The 17,040-nt window shown below is 42.7% G+C and overlaps 1 protein-coding gene across 1 annotated transcript in view; it reads right to left on the reverse strand.

Moving 5' to 3' along the window:
- Window positions 1-235: 235 nt before the first annotated feature.
- The window catches only part of MICU1 (mitochondrial calcium uptake 1), a 399,405-nt gene continuing 382,600 nt past the window's right edge, over window positions 236-17,040 (reverse strand). The window contains exon 12 of the mRNA XM_075348939.1: window positions 236-3,272. Within this exon, the coding sequence (XP_075205054.1) occupies window positions 3,109-3,272 (164 nt within the window). The 3' untranslated portion in view covers window positions 236-3,108. The remainder of the gene's footprint in view (window positions 3,273-17,040) is intronic.

The raw sequence follows: 17,040 nt of genomic DNA on the forward strand, positions 1-17,040 counted from the left end.
CTTGTTACTTGAGTCAAGCCCATTAGTACAGGTCCCTATTGACTTATATGGGGTTCAGGAACACGTTCAGCTCAAGTCTAGGTCCCGAAATGAACTTTTAACTACAGTCCGGCCGAACCCGAACATACACGGGTCCACTCATCTCTAATTGTGTTCCATGTTTGGCAGCAAGCAGACAGCGGTCAGGCAAATATATGAAAGATCCCTTAAATGAGATTACAGCACACACAACCAATTCAAGAAAAGAACATTTTATTCTTTATGTACAATCATATGCCCCATTCCCTTCCACCGAATCAGACCAAACCATCTACATATTTAGTGTGAACTATGTCATTTCATTAGGTTGTACACGTTTCTTCTCCTTACATTTGGGTTTAATGAAATGATGCTGCATGCAAACGTCATGAGAAATCAAGAACATATTAAGCTGTATTTTTCTTGTTTTATATTTTATGGTATCACTCTTTGTATTAGTCAAAGCCATTGGTCAGCCTCACATATGAGTGAATCTATACCCTACACCAAGGCTCTCGTAAATAGAGGCAAGGGCCTGCCAATAACTATATCATGCAAATTAATAACAGACTTGTGACTTTTGGGGTTGTCATAATAGCCTGCAGTAAACTATGACAATAGCAAAATTCTTTCAGCAGGCAGCAACCAAGAATAGAAAAATAAATGGTAAATGGAATCTGTCACCAGGTTTTTGATATAAGGGCAGAGACCCAAATTCCTGTATCACTTATGTATCACTTACTGAGCTGCTAACTGTAGTTTTGATAAAATCCCTGTTTTAGCTGTTGCTAATCCACCAGTTTTCTGAATGTTCATCTCTTTATAATCCCACCCACACCACTGATTGGCAGCTTTCTGTGTACACCGTGCATAGGCAGAAAGTTACTTATCAGTGGTTGGGGTCAGGGTTACACAGCACTCATGAATATGGAACTCTACATGGCAGCAGGTTTACTAGTCCTCTAATGATAATCACTTTTATCAGCAGGGGATTTTCCAGATTGCAGTAAGCAGCCCAGTAAGTGATATATTGCTGGATGTGTCCCTACATTGTGCTACTCTCAGATTAGGTGGTAAAAACCTGGTGACAGAATCCCTTAGAGCTAACCAGCATCTACTAATCCCTTTAGCCGGTAATGATGGACAGGCTACAAGGCTGGCCATAGATAGTCAGGTTGACCTTGGTGTTTGACACTTTACAATATTGGGAGATTTTACTCAAAGATATTCAGATTGCAGTAACAATTAAGGTTGTGATTCTCCATCTATATTTTTCAGAAACTTTATTAATTTCACAGCCCTAGACTGAAAACATTGTATACTGCCTCCTGCCGAGCATTTTGCCTTACCTTGCACAATACCAGTTCACCACCAGACCAGAACACAACATTATATCTGACAGTTTTGTTGTTAGGGATATAATTTTTAGCAGACACAGCTTTTCAAAATTGGTTGTCAGGCAGAACATCTCTGCGACTAGTCTTATTTAGGGTCCTAAGGCAAAATTACCACAGAACCAGGAGCATAATATCAGCCACGAGTTAAAAGGAACCTGTCACAAAATTTGGCCTCGATTACCTGCGGCCACCACCACCATTGAGCGCTTATATACAGCATTCCAGGATACTGTATATAAAAGCCCAGGCTGCTCTGTATAAGGTAAAAAACAGCTTTTATTATATTCATATGTGGCACGGTTAAGTCAGATGGGCGCTGCTGGTCTCGGTCCGGTGCCTCCTCCATCGTGTGCAGTCACCTTGCTCTTTCTTGCTTCGTGTGCTTGAAGCATCCTACGTCATCCACACAGAGTCTGCCATTGAGCAGCTGCACACGCGCACTTCTCTGTACCCTACTGTGGGTAGAGCAAAGTATTATAATGTGCAGGGAAAGGTCAAAGATCGCCCGCGCATGCGCACTACAATACTTTGATCTGCCTTCAGCAGGTCAGAGAGAAGTGCAAGTGTGCGCAGGTGCGCAATGGTTGACTCTGTGTGGCTGATGGAGGGCGGGTCATCCACATGGGGCTGGGAAGGAGGACAGCGATCATAAAAAGATAGAAGGCGCTGGACTGAGTCCAGCGACACCCATCGGACGCAACGGCCCCGCAGGTGAGTAGAATAAAGGTGTTTTTTTATGTTTTACAGAGTGGCCTGGGCTCTTATATACAGTATTCTAGAATGTTGTATATAAGGGCTCACTGGTGGTGGCCGCAGCTTATAGGGGAAAAATCTGGTGACAGGTTCCCTTTAAGGTCCAATTACACAGACAGACTGGTGGCATTAAGCGAACACAGATCAGTAAACATTCACCAATCAGCAGCGGTTTTGTAGCCTGTTTACACAGATCGACTATGGTAAACCATGTGCACTGAACAATCAGTATTAGATTACTCACTGCACATAGGCCGTCATTGTTCTTGGCAGCGCAGGTCCAGTTTAAAAAGGACAATGTGCTGCTAAGATGCCAAGAAAGATGACTTTTTTTGTGCAATGTTTTTCGTGTTCATTGATTAGCACTGTTAACACTGAAAGATTATTGTGAAATGAGCATTATTCAGAACGCTCGTTCTCAATAATATTTCAGCCTAAACTGACCTTTAGTGACACAGATTTAAATTTGGGTCTTGTCCAACGTCTACCGTACATTATCTGGTCAAATTATCATTAGAATTAGTCAGGGGTAGAAAACACATTTTTTCAATGAAATGATGATGTTTCTGCCACCATAGATATATTGATGATTACGCTATTGATTACTGGATTCGGCCTGAGTTATCTATGGCCTCCACTTTAGCATAGGACAAAATACACGGCTGCTGTACGTTACTTGGCTATAGGTTAAAATACGCGGCTGCTGTATGTTACTTGGCTATGGCTGGTCTATAACCTTCCAGCGATCGGGTAAATTACTACCATTCAGCAATGACAAAACAGTCCTTGACGCTAATAATTTGCACACTTCCTAGATTGATAACATCATTTTCTGCAACATTCTCAGGATGACCCTTTTAGTTTTTCTCATATAACAAAAGTCTGTGCACACAAAGTCTTTTATCATCTTTGGATTGTGATGGGATGAGCCGCTTTCCTCCTATTGCTGCTTCGGTAAGGCAAAATCCCAGGCGGTCTCCTGGGCACATTTCCACATGGCTCTCATAAGACGAGTAAATCCCATGTCTTTTGGCTTCTCCAGCCCCCTCATTAAACGCTGCTTCATGATGGCGATGAACTCCTTATTGCTCAGTTCTCCGTTGCCTGTCAGGAAATATTAAAGAAAGATCACTTTATGTTACAGAATGACTGCCAAGTTCCTGCCAGCTTATGGCCCATATATCATGATATGACATTCGCCAGCAAGATTAACAGCCACCAACCAAAGACTGAGCACAAAACGGCACCTTAGATATTTCACTTTAACCAACAGGAGATAATGGTGGTGAGAAGCATAAAAACAGCAGCAGGATATATATCATATATACACATACATACATACATACACTCGCTAAATAAAACTTCACAGCCATAAAAACAGTACCTAAAATAATGAGTAGACAGAAAAACAGAATATTACTAATGGTCAGGAAGGAAACACAGTCATCACTGTGTATTATATAATCATTATTCAGTTCCGCTGGGCTCCTCGGTGCACAGTATACACCTGACACTGCTCACATGCTGGCAGGATACCTGTAGACAGTCATGTTCTTCATTCATCACTGCGTTACACAAACGATCTGAAAGCTCAGCATACGGCATTATGCATCTGAGCTGACAATTATGCAGCAGTACTGTATGTATTGGAGCCAAGTTCTGTGAAGCAGCGCAGAATAATGGAGATGTCAACTTACTGCGATGCAAAATACAATGCAAATTATAGAATGCACACGCAAAGGAGTACACTGCCCATCTCCGAACATGAAGATGTATTTATACGGGAACATCACTATATTTGATTCAGGTTTCCATGAATTAGTACAGCATTGATTCGTGATGCCATCTATAAAGTAGTTCTATGTAAGCTGATTTTTGGCGATTGGTGGCTGTTCACACATTGGCATCTAGCCCTGTCCACAGGCTATATATTCCAAGCAGCATGTGCTTGGGCCTGTCCCGCCCACAACCATGAATCAGTCATGGAGACGGGTCTGAAAAGCACCAGGTATGGGCTGTGCAGTCCTATTTTTGCATTTGTGAGGCCGCATGGCACACTTTAAATAAAAATATTTTAGTGTAGGACTGCCCCAGGAGATCTGCCGTGAAGTGGCGGGGTAGCTCGAAAAATTGCAATTTTGTGCCAAAAATCTCATTTTCTCAATAGTACAGGTTGGAATGTTGGTACTGTGCACACTTTGCATAAATTATATTTTGAGTAGAGGTTGTTTTTATGTTGTTTTTCATTGCTATATAGGTTTTTAGTTCTATGTAAGACCTTTACTATCCAAATACTCCACGGCAGGGACCATGTAGGTACCCACCATACTAATCCCCCCATAGCAACACTTATAATGTCATCAAACGTGAAAAGAATGACCTTGTTCTAATCAGACCAGGATAGGGATTTCAAAAGACGTTTTTGAACGTCAGGTCCTCTATGCCCTCCAACCCAGCAGCCTTTATACCTGTATGCCCAAATTCCCTTCCCAACCAGCCCTGTATAACACTATTCACTAATATGAATGTTTCAAAAAACAACTTATAAACCCCGCGGTCCCTATGTTAATTAGGCCTGTGACTAGTTGCAGGGGCATTAGTTTCTTTGATTTGTCGGCTCTTTTTCCATCCTATCATGCCCCTAGATAGCATCACCGTCAGCTCATGGAAAGCTCTTGCATGTGCACAGCTCACTACAGCCGCATCACTGCATGTCAGAAATGGTGTACATTTGCAGACATCATTAAGTGCATTGCGCATTACCAGGAGTTCAGAAGGCAGCTCATATACACGGCTTCTGAACTTCCGGTCATGGGCAATGCGCCTAGTGTAGCTGGGAAGCATCCACACTCACAGGGGCGTGATAACATGTAAAAACTGACAACTGGTCTGGGGAACTAATGTCCCTGCAACTAGTCACAGGCCTAATTAGCATAGGGATAGCAAGGTTTCTAAGCATGTTTTTTTTTAAAAAAAAAAAAAACAACAAAACAAAAAACCAAACAAACAAACAAAAAAACCCATTCATATTAGTAACTAGCATTGGACAGGGCTGGTTATGGAGGGAATTTAGGGAAACCGGTATCAATGCTGCTGGGTTAGAGGGCATAAGAGACCTTACAGGTTCCATTTGGCAATTCTCAACCTTGAACAATATGAGCTATACTGACTTTCCTATGTTTTGACTTTAGCAGCGGCTTCCTTCTTGGACAATAACAATTTTATGATTTATGATGGATCAGTCAATTTAGTTTGGCTTCCCACAGGCTTTGAAAGTTCTGGGACTCACGTATCACAAGGTGAAATCTTCCAGTGATGGGCAGAATATTTTAGGGAGATTTATCAGTAGGCCATCTTTGAATTTCTGTATTTATTTTGATACACTTAATAACAGTGATTTGCTGATATCCCCTTCATGTCTTTATCAATAACATTATTTTTCTTCTGAAGTCTATAGGCAATTGAGTGCCAATTTTAATCAATATTAAAAGGGGTTGGCCACTTTCAAATAAAATCTGCAAATGTTATAAAAGCATAAGCACGCCATTACTTATGCCAGCTCTTCATGTCAAGGCCCCCTGCTGCCCATGAATCACAAGTCAAAACAATCACTGATCTCAGGGAGACCAGCCAGAGAAAACACTGCCGGCAGCCAGCGAAGGTGCTCAACACAGTGAAATCCTAGATGCATTGCCCCCTGGCATATGGTGGTTATGGTGGTCTCCTAAAAAGAGCCACTCCTCGGCTAGGTCCTTCCCGGAGGGATATCTGGCTATTTTCTGTGTCACTGCTAATAGAGGCTCCACTGACCTTTTTTGATTTGCATGAATCACAAGTGTAAGCAATGGCCGCAGCTGTGTACACATCTGACCACGGTATGTAGTCAAATGGGGAAATATTTTGACTGCTAACAATGTTGATACCCATGGACAGAGAAAGCGTTGGATCCATTGTTTAAGCTATCCATATGCAACAGGTGTCCCTGGTGTTTCCTATCAAAAACACTTCGGACATTTTACCACAAAGTGGCAGAACCCTTTTAAGTCTGAAAGTGAATCACTAGGTGCCTGATCAACTTGAGATGCCCCTCAATCGTAATTTCTGTAAGGCTTAACTAGTTTCCTTCAGTTTCTGCCCCAGGACAAATGAAACATTACATGTTTCCATTGAAATCAATGGGCTGTCATTGTTTTTTAAAGATGTCCCAGGTCTTCTGAACTAAAAGTTGCTTTTTGTAGCTGCTTTTCACTATAATTTATAAATGAGGTTCCAAGCAAGAGACGAGCTCCCTCTATCAAGAGAATTCAAGGGAAAGGAATTGGTATTCCCAGAAGAGATATAAAACTAGGATTTTCTATATTGATATCGTCATTAAAAAAAATCATGTGCAGTGCCATGTTAACCCTCTGACACGGTTCCGGTACATCGTCCAACCTTAGTAATAAGTTAAGGTATCTTCCTCTATCAACTCAAAATTTACTAATACAATATTTATAAAAGTGTTTTCCCTTTAAAGACGACATGTCACTAGTTCAAAAGTAGCTAGATTTTGGGTTTATTGTATTTATTTTGCTCTCCTGAGTATTCTGACTTGTTTTTTATTATTATTACTAGCTGTAGTACTCGGGCGTTGCCCGGGCTAGTAACGGTCTCTGTCTCTCTCCCAGTCTCTGTCTCGGTGTCTGTCTGTCTGGGCCTCGGTGTCTGTCTGTCTGGGCCTCGGTGTCTGTCTGTCTGGGCCTCGGTGTCTGTCTGTCTGGGTCTCGGTGTCTGTCTGTCTGGGTCTCGGTGTCTGTCTGTCTGGGTCTCGGTGTCTGTCTGTCTCTGTGTGTGTGTCTGTGTGTGTCTCTGTGTGTCTCTGTGTGTGTGTGTCTCTGTGTGTGTGTGTGTCTCTGTGTGTGTGTGTTTGTCTCTGTGTGTGTGTGTGTCTGTCTCTGTGTGTGTGTGTGTCTGTCTCTGTGTGTGTGTGTCTGTCTCTGTGTGTGTGTGTCTGTCTCTGTGTGTGTGTCTGTCTCTGTGTGTGTGTGTCTGTCTCTGTGTGTGTGTCTCTGTCTCTGTGTGTGTGTCTCTGTCTCTGTGTGTGTGTCTCTGTCTCTGTGTGTGTGTCTCTGTCTCTGTGTGTGTGTGTCTGTCTGTGTGTGTGTGTCTGTCTGTGTGTGTGTGTCTGTCTCTGTGTGTGTGTGTCTGTCTCTGTGTGTGTGTGTCTGTCTCTGTGTGTGTGTGTCTGTCTCTGTGTGTGTGTGTCTGTCTCTGTGTGTGTGTGTCTGTCTCTGTGTGTGTGTGTCTGTCTCTGTGTGTGTGTCTCTGTGTGTGTGTGTCTGTCTCTGTGTGTGTGTGTCTGTCTCTGTGTGTGTGTGTCTGTCTGTGTCTGTGTGTCTGTCTGTGTGTGTGTCTGTCTCTGTGTGTGTGTGTGTCTCTGTGTGTGTCTCTGTGAGTTTGTCTGTCCATGTGTGTCTGTGTCTATCTCTCTCTATCTCTGTGTCTGTCTCGCTTCCCCCGCCTGCCTCGCTGCCCCCGTCTGCCTCGCTCCCCCGGTCTTCCCCCGGTCTGTCTCTTTCCCCCGGTCTGTCTGTTTGTCTTTGTCTCTTTCCCCTGTCTGCCTCTGTCTGTATTTTTTCCCTGTCTATCTCTGTCTGTTTGTCTCTTCCCCTGTCTGCCTCTGTCTCTCAGTCTCTGTCTCTTTCCCCGTGTATCTATCTGTCTCTTTCTGTCTGGCTTTTTTTTCCCTGTCTCTTTCCTTGTCTGTCTGTGCCAGTCTGTCTCCCCACTGACATCATATTACCTCACACATAAGCTTCTTATACTAACAATTTCCTTTGTTCCTATAGCAACCAATCCCAGCTGCTATTAATAACTTGTAGCTCCCAGCTCCATTCACATTAATGGAGGCAGGTTTTTTGGAGAGTAACTGTAAAGCGCGGGGTTAAATTTTCCTGTCAAAACAGTCTATGACGTTCCCTGAGTCACATGGGGCGTCTGTACAAAATTTTGTGAATATAAATGAGATGGTGCACATTCCTTTAGCAGACATACATACACACACCCACATACATACATACACTCACCTTTATATATTAGATTATTATTATATTTATTTTTTTAAATCCTCCACTATTTTTCAGAGATATGGGCATTTTTATTTAGTGGTAATTGTTATTATCTTTACCAAAGAGTCATTGCTGACAGGATTCCCCGAGGGTGTGTCTTTAATCTGCTCTGCATTACTACCCCATAACCAATGCTCCCTTGCTAAACTACAAAAAAAAAAAAAAAAAAAGCACTAAATAAAAGGAATCACATCTCTAGAACCATACGGCAAATGAAAAAAAACAAGCAATGAAGATGATAATAAAATAAAAAAAAACCAAACAACCCTACTTAGGGGAGCAAAAACTGGCCAATTGTGACCCAATGACAGATCCACTTTAAAAGGTAAAGTTGACATGTATGAGGGGCTGCTGACAAGTCTTTGGCTTTGTGATTTTTTTTGTTTCTATGGTAATGAATGTGGCATCACATGATAGCCTTATGTGTCTAATATATGTTTTCAAAATTTGTGTTTGTTGCTTATGGCAACAGTGTTCTACACACACGGGAAAACAAAATGGCGGAGTCTAATGCGATATTCACATCAACTGAGAGCAGAGGAGGGATAAAATTCTTGTTTCTGCAAGGTAAGACCGCAAAGGATGTTCATGGTGATAAGTCGCAGACATTGGGGATCAATGCCCTTCATATTCCACAGTTAAGAACTGGGTTGTCAAATTTAAAATGGGCCACTTCAGCACCAATGATGAGGAACGTCCTGGAAGACAGAGAGTGGTTGTTGTCCGGAGATCGTCGATGCTATGTGCAACCTCATACTGGAGAATCAACGAGTTTCAGCTAAAGCGATAGCAGACATAATCATGGGGATTTCCCATGAACGCGTTTGTGTCATTATCCATGAACATTTGGACATGAGGAATCTATCTGCAAAGTGGTTTCCCAAATATTTGACAACAGATCAGAGAAGCATGCGAGTGAAAACGTCCCGAGGCCATTGTCAGCATTTATGGACTTATAAGAACTTCCTGGATCAACTGATCACTATGGATGAGATCTGGATTTATTTGTATGACCCTGAAAACAAGGAGCAGTCAAAAGAGTAGCGGCACAGTGGTTCTCCTTGTCCAAAGAAGTTCAGGGTGCAAAAATCAGCCACTAAAGTGATGGTGTCTTTGTTTTCGGATAAGCTAGTGGACTACCTTCAAAAGGGTTCCACCATCAATGCAAGGTATTACACTGAACTTTTGGACCAACTGAAGGCAGCTCTGATGGCCAAAAGGCGCGGCAAGCTGTCCAAAGGAATCTTGTTCCTGCAAGATAACACCTCCGCTCACACTGCACAAGCGACCATGGCAAAACTGGCAGAGTTGGGCTTCCAGTTGGTTGGCCACCCACCTTATTCACCAGATCTAGCTCCCACCAACTATTATCTGTTTCCAAACCTGAAGAATTACCTCAAGGGTAACACATTTCACACCATTTCTGATGCCATGGCTGCTACGGATGCCTGGTTTGAGGCCCAAGTGAAATCCTTCTTTATGCTAGGCTTTCAGAACTTGGAATACTAATGTAAGAAATGTGTTGACATCAGTGGAGAATATGTGGAATAAATGTAACGTTTCAACATCCTATCTTAAGTCTTTGGCTTTACCCACAAAGAAACATCAGGAGCCTCTCGTATTTATACACATTGGGACATTCTTTGCAGAGTTTTACTTCAGAACTAGCAAATAATACAGGAAAAATAAAGGTGACAGACACTAATAAACTCTGTAAAAGTTATGTGCAGGTTACATGAGAAAATAAATTCTAAATTAACACATAAAATAACATTCAACTCTAGCAAATCCAACGGATCAGCCTACTAGTTCTTGTTAGAATAAGAAGAGGATTTGGGTATTACCCTTTCGCAGGAACAGAGGGACATTGTTTTGTCCTTAGACCACAAGTCCTCTATACGTTCTTGACTACAGGATGCAAAGTAAAAACTTCTCTCAACGTGATATATGGTCCCGGTTAAATTAAACAAGATGCTTCCCCGCTGTATATCTTGAGTGATGGAGGTGAGGAACAGGAGAGGGAATTTTCTGTTCATCTTTTGATAAGGTCCAGTCATTAGACCATTTTGGACCAAAGTGAAGGACATTGTCAGGTTGGTAACAAGCACTACATATGAACTAGGCCCTGAGCTATTTCTCCTTCAACTCTGGTGGCTACAATCTCCTCCTAAAAACAGTTTCCTAAGATTTCTAGTGTATTCCATTGAGTTTGAAGTCTCCCAATCCTGACAGTCTGTACCTCTGGATTTCCAAAGTCAGAGAAATAAAGTATATGGTTGAATTGACTGGGTCTCTTTATGATAGTCTTTCTAATGGAATTCAAAAACCTGGAGATTCTGATGGACTTTTGTATCTATCTCCTAGCATGGGGTCTTCTGAACCTGGACAGTGCGGGTGTCTGGTAAGATCTGGCTCCCTCTCCTCTTCCTTTTTTCTCTCCCTAACCCACATGATTTCTTCTACTACGTTTCCACATCTTCCTCTGTTTCGAAATTACTATTCTTCTGTACCTTTTCCCTATCATATAAAAATTTGGACAAAACGAATCATTGCAATATAGACCCTAGTTTACGTTTAAGTTACTTTCCTCAGTTTTTGAGTATATGGACTATATTAAGATATGTTATCAAAGGTCATTATTCCTAAACCAAATGTATGATTTTCCAATATGACGGTTTTGTCATGATTTTGTCTTTAAATAAAAAAGAAGCAAATAAAATAACAATCACAAATGGAAAAAGAAGAACTGGAATACACAAAGCAGCAGGAGCCTGTTCCCTGCACAGTGAACTTCATTTACTGAAGAAGGATCAGAATATTACTTTGTAGAAAAGATTCACCTTCCCAGAGAAAGAGAGATAACGTAATTCAGAACAGGCAGCTAAATCCATACTGCAGAACTTGGCAATCGACTGGAGGTAGCAAAAAAGAACACAGGAACATAATGTCCTCTCCTCAAACTCATTAACTCCTCAACGTATCTATATACGACTCGCTGCAGATCTACTTGGCCATCAGAGACGTTCAAGAACTACGGCTACTTTTATTTTCAAGAATGTGGTTTCTCCAGGTTGATTATTTTTACACAATTGCCTGTCTCCCCGTAGGGTTACAAAGACCAGATTAAAGAACACATTTTTACATTTGCAGACTTCTAGCAATAAAATTAAATTAGTTCTGTATGATCCACAGGCCTGGAAGACTCTTGTTTTAACATAAATCTTTACCGCTCTCAGCATGTCATTTCTGCACCCAAACCCAAAATTTGACAATTATTTTTTTAATACATAGTTGTACCAGGAAAACAAAGCGCCAAATCATCTGGATAGAAATATAAAAAACAAGATATGTAAGCTGCATGTCGCCACCACTAGATGGTGCGTATTACTTATGGTTATAAATTGAGCTTAATATTCAGTCGTGTCTTCACATCACTTAGAATTTTTTTCCAGCTTTCCACTGTGTGGCAGAAAGAACGGTGTCATTTAAAAGTACAACTTGTCCCACAAAAAACAAGCCTTCATATGGCTATATTGATGGAAAAATAAAAACGTTCTGGAAGAAGTGGAGGAAAAAATGAAAACGCAAAATGAAAAATGGCCATAGCGGGAAGGGGTTAATCAAGAGCATTTAGCTTTACTAAAGTTCCAGTTTTTTATATCTCCCCCTTGTAAAGTTTTGCTGAATATTACTTTGATATTCCCATATTATAGTCACTGCTGCCCAACTGCTCCCGGATCTGTAGATCTGATATTGTATCTGGACTATTTGTCAGGACCCAAGGCAACAAATAATCTCCCTGTTACGGTTGCTGTGGCTCTGGAGACTATGTTCGGATTTCTTGCTACTGCACATGTGCAAGCGCTGGAGACTAAGTCATATCTTGGAGCCATTGCACATGTGCGGGTGACATCATCGCTGACACGAGGTCACATGTCTCTGACACCTTCTAAGCTGATTGGCTGCTGGTCATGTGCTTGTGACACGTGGTCACATGTCTCTGACACCTTCTATGCTGATTGGTCGCTGGTCATGTGCTTGTGACGCTTTGCTCGGTGATAGGCCAGCGTGACGTCATTGCTGTCATTCTGGCAGCGGATTGGCTTTGGTGTCCTCCATCTTGGGCAGAGTCTATATAAGATCCTGACGCACGCCGCCCGGCGCTCAGTCCTCTTGGTTCATGCATGAGAGTAGACGCTCTGTGCACGTTCCTCTAGGCATCTCTCTCTCTATGTTAGGTGAGCGCTATCGGCAGGGTAGCGTTCTTATACCTTACAGCTTCGGCTACAGTCCGTATCCTTACCTCTTAGGGGAGCGGACATAGGCAGGTGCCTGAGGCACATGGTCCGGCTGGGCCTTGTGATCCTACTCGTAGGTGGACGTTGCCGCTAGGGTAACGTTCCTTTTACTGCGTCTGGCAGTTGTTCGTATCCTCGCACACTAGGGGAGCGAACAGAGGTAGGAGCTTTGTGCGGCTTATGCTGCTGTCCGTCTCTTTTGCACCACTAGAAGAGCGGACCTAGGCAGGTGCCATATCTAGTGGTTCGTGTCCTCGCACACTAGTGGAGCGAACGCAGGTAGGAGCTTTGTGCGGCTTATGCTGCTGTCCGTCTCTTTTGCACCACTAGAAGAGCGGACCTAGGCAGGTGCCATATCTAGTGGTTCGTGTCCTCGCACACTAGTGGAGCGAACGCAGGTAGGAGCTTTGTGCGGCTTATGCTGCTGTCCGTCTCCTGGCACCACTAGAGGAACGGACCTAGGTAGGTGCCATTTCACATTCACTGCCTTTGTCTCTGTGATCACAAACAGAGATCATTCTACACACCCTCCAAGTAAGGGAGGAATTGCTTTATTTTTCTAATTATACTCCTCTGTGGGTTTAACAGAGGTATTGCACTCTGCACTTGTGCTATTATTATTTACAGTGGCACACTTATATATACCCCTTATCCTCTGCCATAGTCTGCAGCAGAGTCTTTGCACGGTGGACCCTGATTGACTGATATTCCTTTAGGTTTTATTATCAGACAGCCCCCCGTAACACTCCCCTTGTTGGTTTATCTACTAACTGAGAGATAAGGGTTTGAATTGTGCATAAAAACTTGTAGCTTTTAGCACAACCCGAAGATTCTATGTCCCACTTAATGTCTGGATAGTTAAAATCCCCCATATTAAGGGCCCGATTATTATTATCAGGGTAAGCTCAGACGAGCGTATGAATCAATCGGACCAATGTTATTCAATGAGGGAGAGCAGATGGTCAGCTTTTTTCTCATTCATATTCTGGAAGAGAGAAAAGTTGCATCATGCTACGATTGTCTGTGAGAGCCGTATAACCCGCACCCATACAAGTCTATGTGTGCATGTGAAACATCGGACTGCACTCGGATGATATCCGAGTGCATTGCAATAATTGCATCAGCTAACAATGGAGGAGATGGGGTGATTAATTCTGCCCATCCAACAAGGATATAGTCACTCTCAAATGTCTGTTTAAGGCATGGATACATCTCACAAGATATACAGTGCTGGCCAAAAGTATTGGCACCCCTGCAATTCTGTCAGATAAGACTCAGTTTTTTCTTGAAAATGATTGCAATCACAATTTATTTGGTATTATTATCTTCATTTATTTTGCTTGCAATGAAAAAAACACAAAAGAGAATGAAACAAAAATCAAATCATTGATCATTTCACACAAAACTCCAAAAATGGGCCAGACAAAAGTATTGGCACCGTTAGCCTAATACTTGGTTGCACAACCTTTAGCCAAAATAACTGCAAACAACCACTTCCGGTTGAGTTTCTTACAATGCTCTCTTGGAATTTTAGACCATTCTTCTTTGGCAAACTGCTCCAGGTCCCTGAGATTTGAAGGGTGCCTTCTCCAAACTGCCATTTTGAGATCTCTCCACAGGTGTTCTATGGGATTTAGGTCTGGACTCATTGCGGGCCACTTTAGTAGTCTCCAGTGCTTTCTCTCAAACCATTTTCTAGTGCTTTTTGAAGTGTGTTTTGGGTCAGTGTCCTGCTGGAAGACCCATGACCTCTGAGGGAGACCCAGCTTTCTCACATTGGGCCCTACATTATGTTGCAAAATTTGTTGGTAGTCTTCAGACTTCATAATGCCATGCACACGGTCAAGCAGTCCAGTGCCAGAGGCAGCAAAGCAACCCCAAAACATCAGGGAACCTCCGCCATGTTTGACTGTAGGGACAGTGTTCTTTTCTTTGAATGCCTTTTTTTTCCTGTAAACTCTATGTTGATGGCTTTTCCCAAAAAGTTCTACTTTTGTCTCATCTGACCAGAGAACATCCTTCCAAAACGTTTTAGGCTTTCTCAGGTAAGTTTGGCAAACTCCAGCCTGGCTTTTTTATGTCTCGGGGTAAGAAGTGGGGTCTTCCTGGGTATCCTACCATACAGTCCCTTTTCATTCAGACGCTGACTGATAGTACGGGTTGACACTGTTGTACCCTCGGACTGCAGGGAAGCTTGAACTTGTTTTGCTGTTAGTCGAGGTTCTTTATCCACCATCCGCACAATCTTGTGTTGAAATCCCTCGTCAATTTTTCTTTTCCTTCCACATCTAGGGAGGTTAGCCACAGTGTCACTGGCTTTAAACTTCTTGATGACACTGCGCACCATAGACACAGGAACTTCCAGGTCTTTGGAGATGGACTTGTAGCCTTGAGATTGCTCATGCTTCCTCACAATTTGGATTCTCAAGTTCTCAGACAGTTCTTTGGTCTTCTTTCTTTTCTCCATGCTCAATGTGGTACACACAAGGACACAGGACAGAGGTTGAGTCAACTTTAATTCATGTCAACTGGCTGCAAGTGTGATTTAGCTATTGACAACACCTGTTAGGTGCCACAGGTAAGTTACAGGTGCTGTTAATTACACAAATTAGAGAAGCATCACATGAGTTTTCAAACAGTGCCAATACTTTTGTCCACCCCCTTTTTTATGTTTGGTGTGGAATTATATCCAATTTGGCTTTATGACAATTTTTTTTTTCATTGAAGACAAATTAAATGAAGATAATACCAAAGAATTTGTGATTGCAATCATTTTCAAGAAGAAACTGAGTATTATCTGACAGAATTGCAGAGGTGCCAATACTTTTGGCCAGCAGTGTACATCTGGTAGCATTGTCCATGGAACTTGTATTTACATGGAAATGATCAGTACAAAAAACATAAAAAATAGAAAAAAAAATCCTTTCTTAGTTTCCAATCATCTGTTATTGAACTGTAATTGTGTTTAACTATGCAGTTATCTGGTCTTTGCACTTAATGTTTTTGATGCTCTCCAAAAGTTGAAACTGTGTTGTGCCCGCCTAAACCTTCAAAGTGCCATATGACACAAGCATCTGGGTCCAGGGCCGCCACATTTTCTTTGTGGGTTGAGTATCTACCAGGTTCCAAAATAGGGAGAAAGCAAAATGAGAGGCCAACAAAAGCTAAGATTGTGGGAACTAAGGCTGGCTGCTTTCACACTTCTGTTGTTTTGCATCAGTCACAATCCGTCGCCTTGAGGAAATACGGTATCCTGCAAAATATTTTGCTGGATTCCGTTGTTTCTCCATAGACTTGTATTAAGGACAGATTGCGACTGATGGCCCTGTGTTGCATCCGCTATGCGACTGCAACGCAGAAAGTAACTTATTTTATAGCGTGGAAAAAACGCAGTGCGCAGGATTCCATTGGCATCTGTCGTTGGTTCTAATGGAAGCCTATGGACGCCTGAATCCATCCAATCCGTCTTTCGGCAACGGTTCCGTCTTTTAGCAACAGAGCATGCTCAGATGTGTAAATTCCTTTCAGGTTAGAATATATATCTCTCTGTCAATGTCTGTGTCTCTCTCTTTGTCTGTCGGTCAGTCTCTCTCTCTTACTCCCTCACTCATACTCCCCGATCACCAGCACGGCGCTGCACAGCTGTCACACTACTCTGGCAGCTTCTCCTGCTTTAGAAAATGCCAGTCACTCATTATTCCATCTCGTATTCCTTGCTTCCCCCGTCCACCGGCGCCTATGATTGGTTGCAGTCAGACGGGCCCCCACGCTGAGTGACCGCTGTCTCACTGCAACCAATCACAGCCACCGGTGGGAGAGTCTATATTGTGCAGTACAATAAATACAAATTTTAAAAAAAGGCGTGCAGTCCCCCCTCAATTTTGATACCAGCCAAGGTAAAGCCACACAGCTGAGGGCTGGTATTCTCAGGATGGGGAGCCCCATGGTTTGGGGAGCCCCCAAGCCTAAAAATATCAGTCAGCAGTCGCCCGGAATTGCAGCATCCATTGAATGCGACAGTCCCGGCACTCCACCCGGCTCATCCCGAATTGCCCTGGTGCGGTGGCAATCGGGGTAATAAGGAGTTAAAGGCAGCCCATAGCTGCCATGAAGTCTTAGGTTAATAGTCATGGCAGGCGTCTATGAGACACCCCCCATGATTAATCTGTAGTGAAAGTAAATAAACACAAACACGGAAAAATACTTTATTTGAAATAAAAGACAAAAAAAACACCCTCTTTCACCACTTTATTAGTCCCCTAATACCCCTCCAGGTCTGGCGTAATCCACACGACGCTTTCAGCTTTGCTACATCGGAAGCTGACAGGAGCGGCCATAGAGTACTGCCGCTCGCTGTGAGCTCCACAGAGCAACTGAAGTGAGTCGCGCTGTCAGCGGTGACGTCACTCAGGTTACCGGCGGCCACAGCTGGATTCTGGTACAAACGGTTACTGGTTTTTTTTTTTA

Source organism: Anomaloglossus baeobatrachus, chromosome 5, assembly GCF_048569485.1.
Source record: "Anomaloglossus baeobatrachus isolate aAnoBae1 chromosome 5, aAnoBae1.hap1, whole genome shotgun sequence".
NCBI lineage: Eukaryota > Metazoa > Chordata > Amphibia > Anura > Aromobatidae > Anomaloglossus > Anomaloglossus baeobatrachus.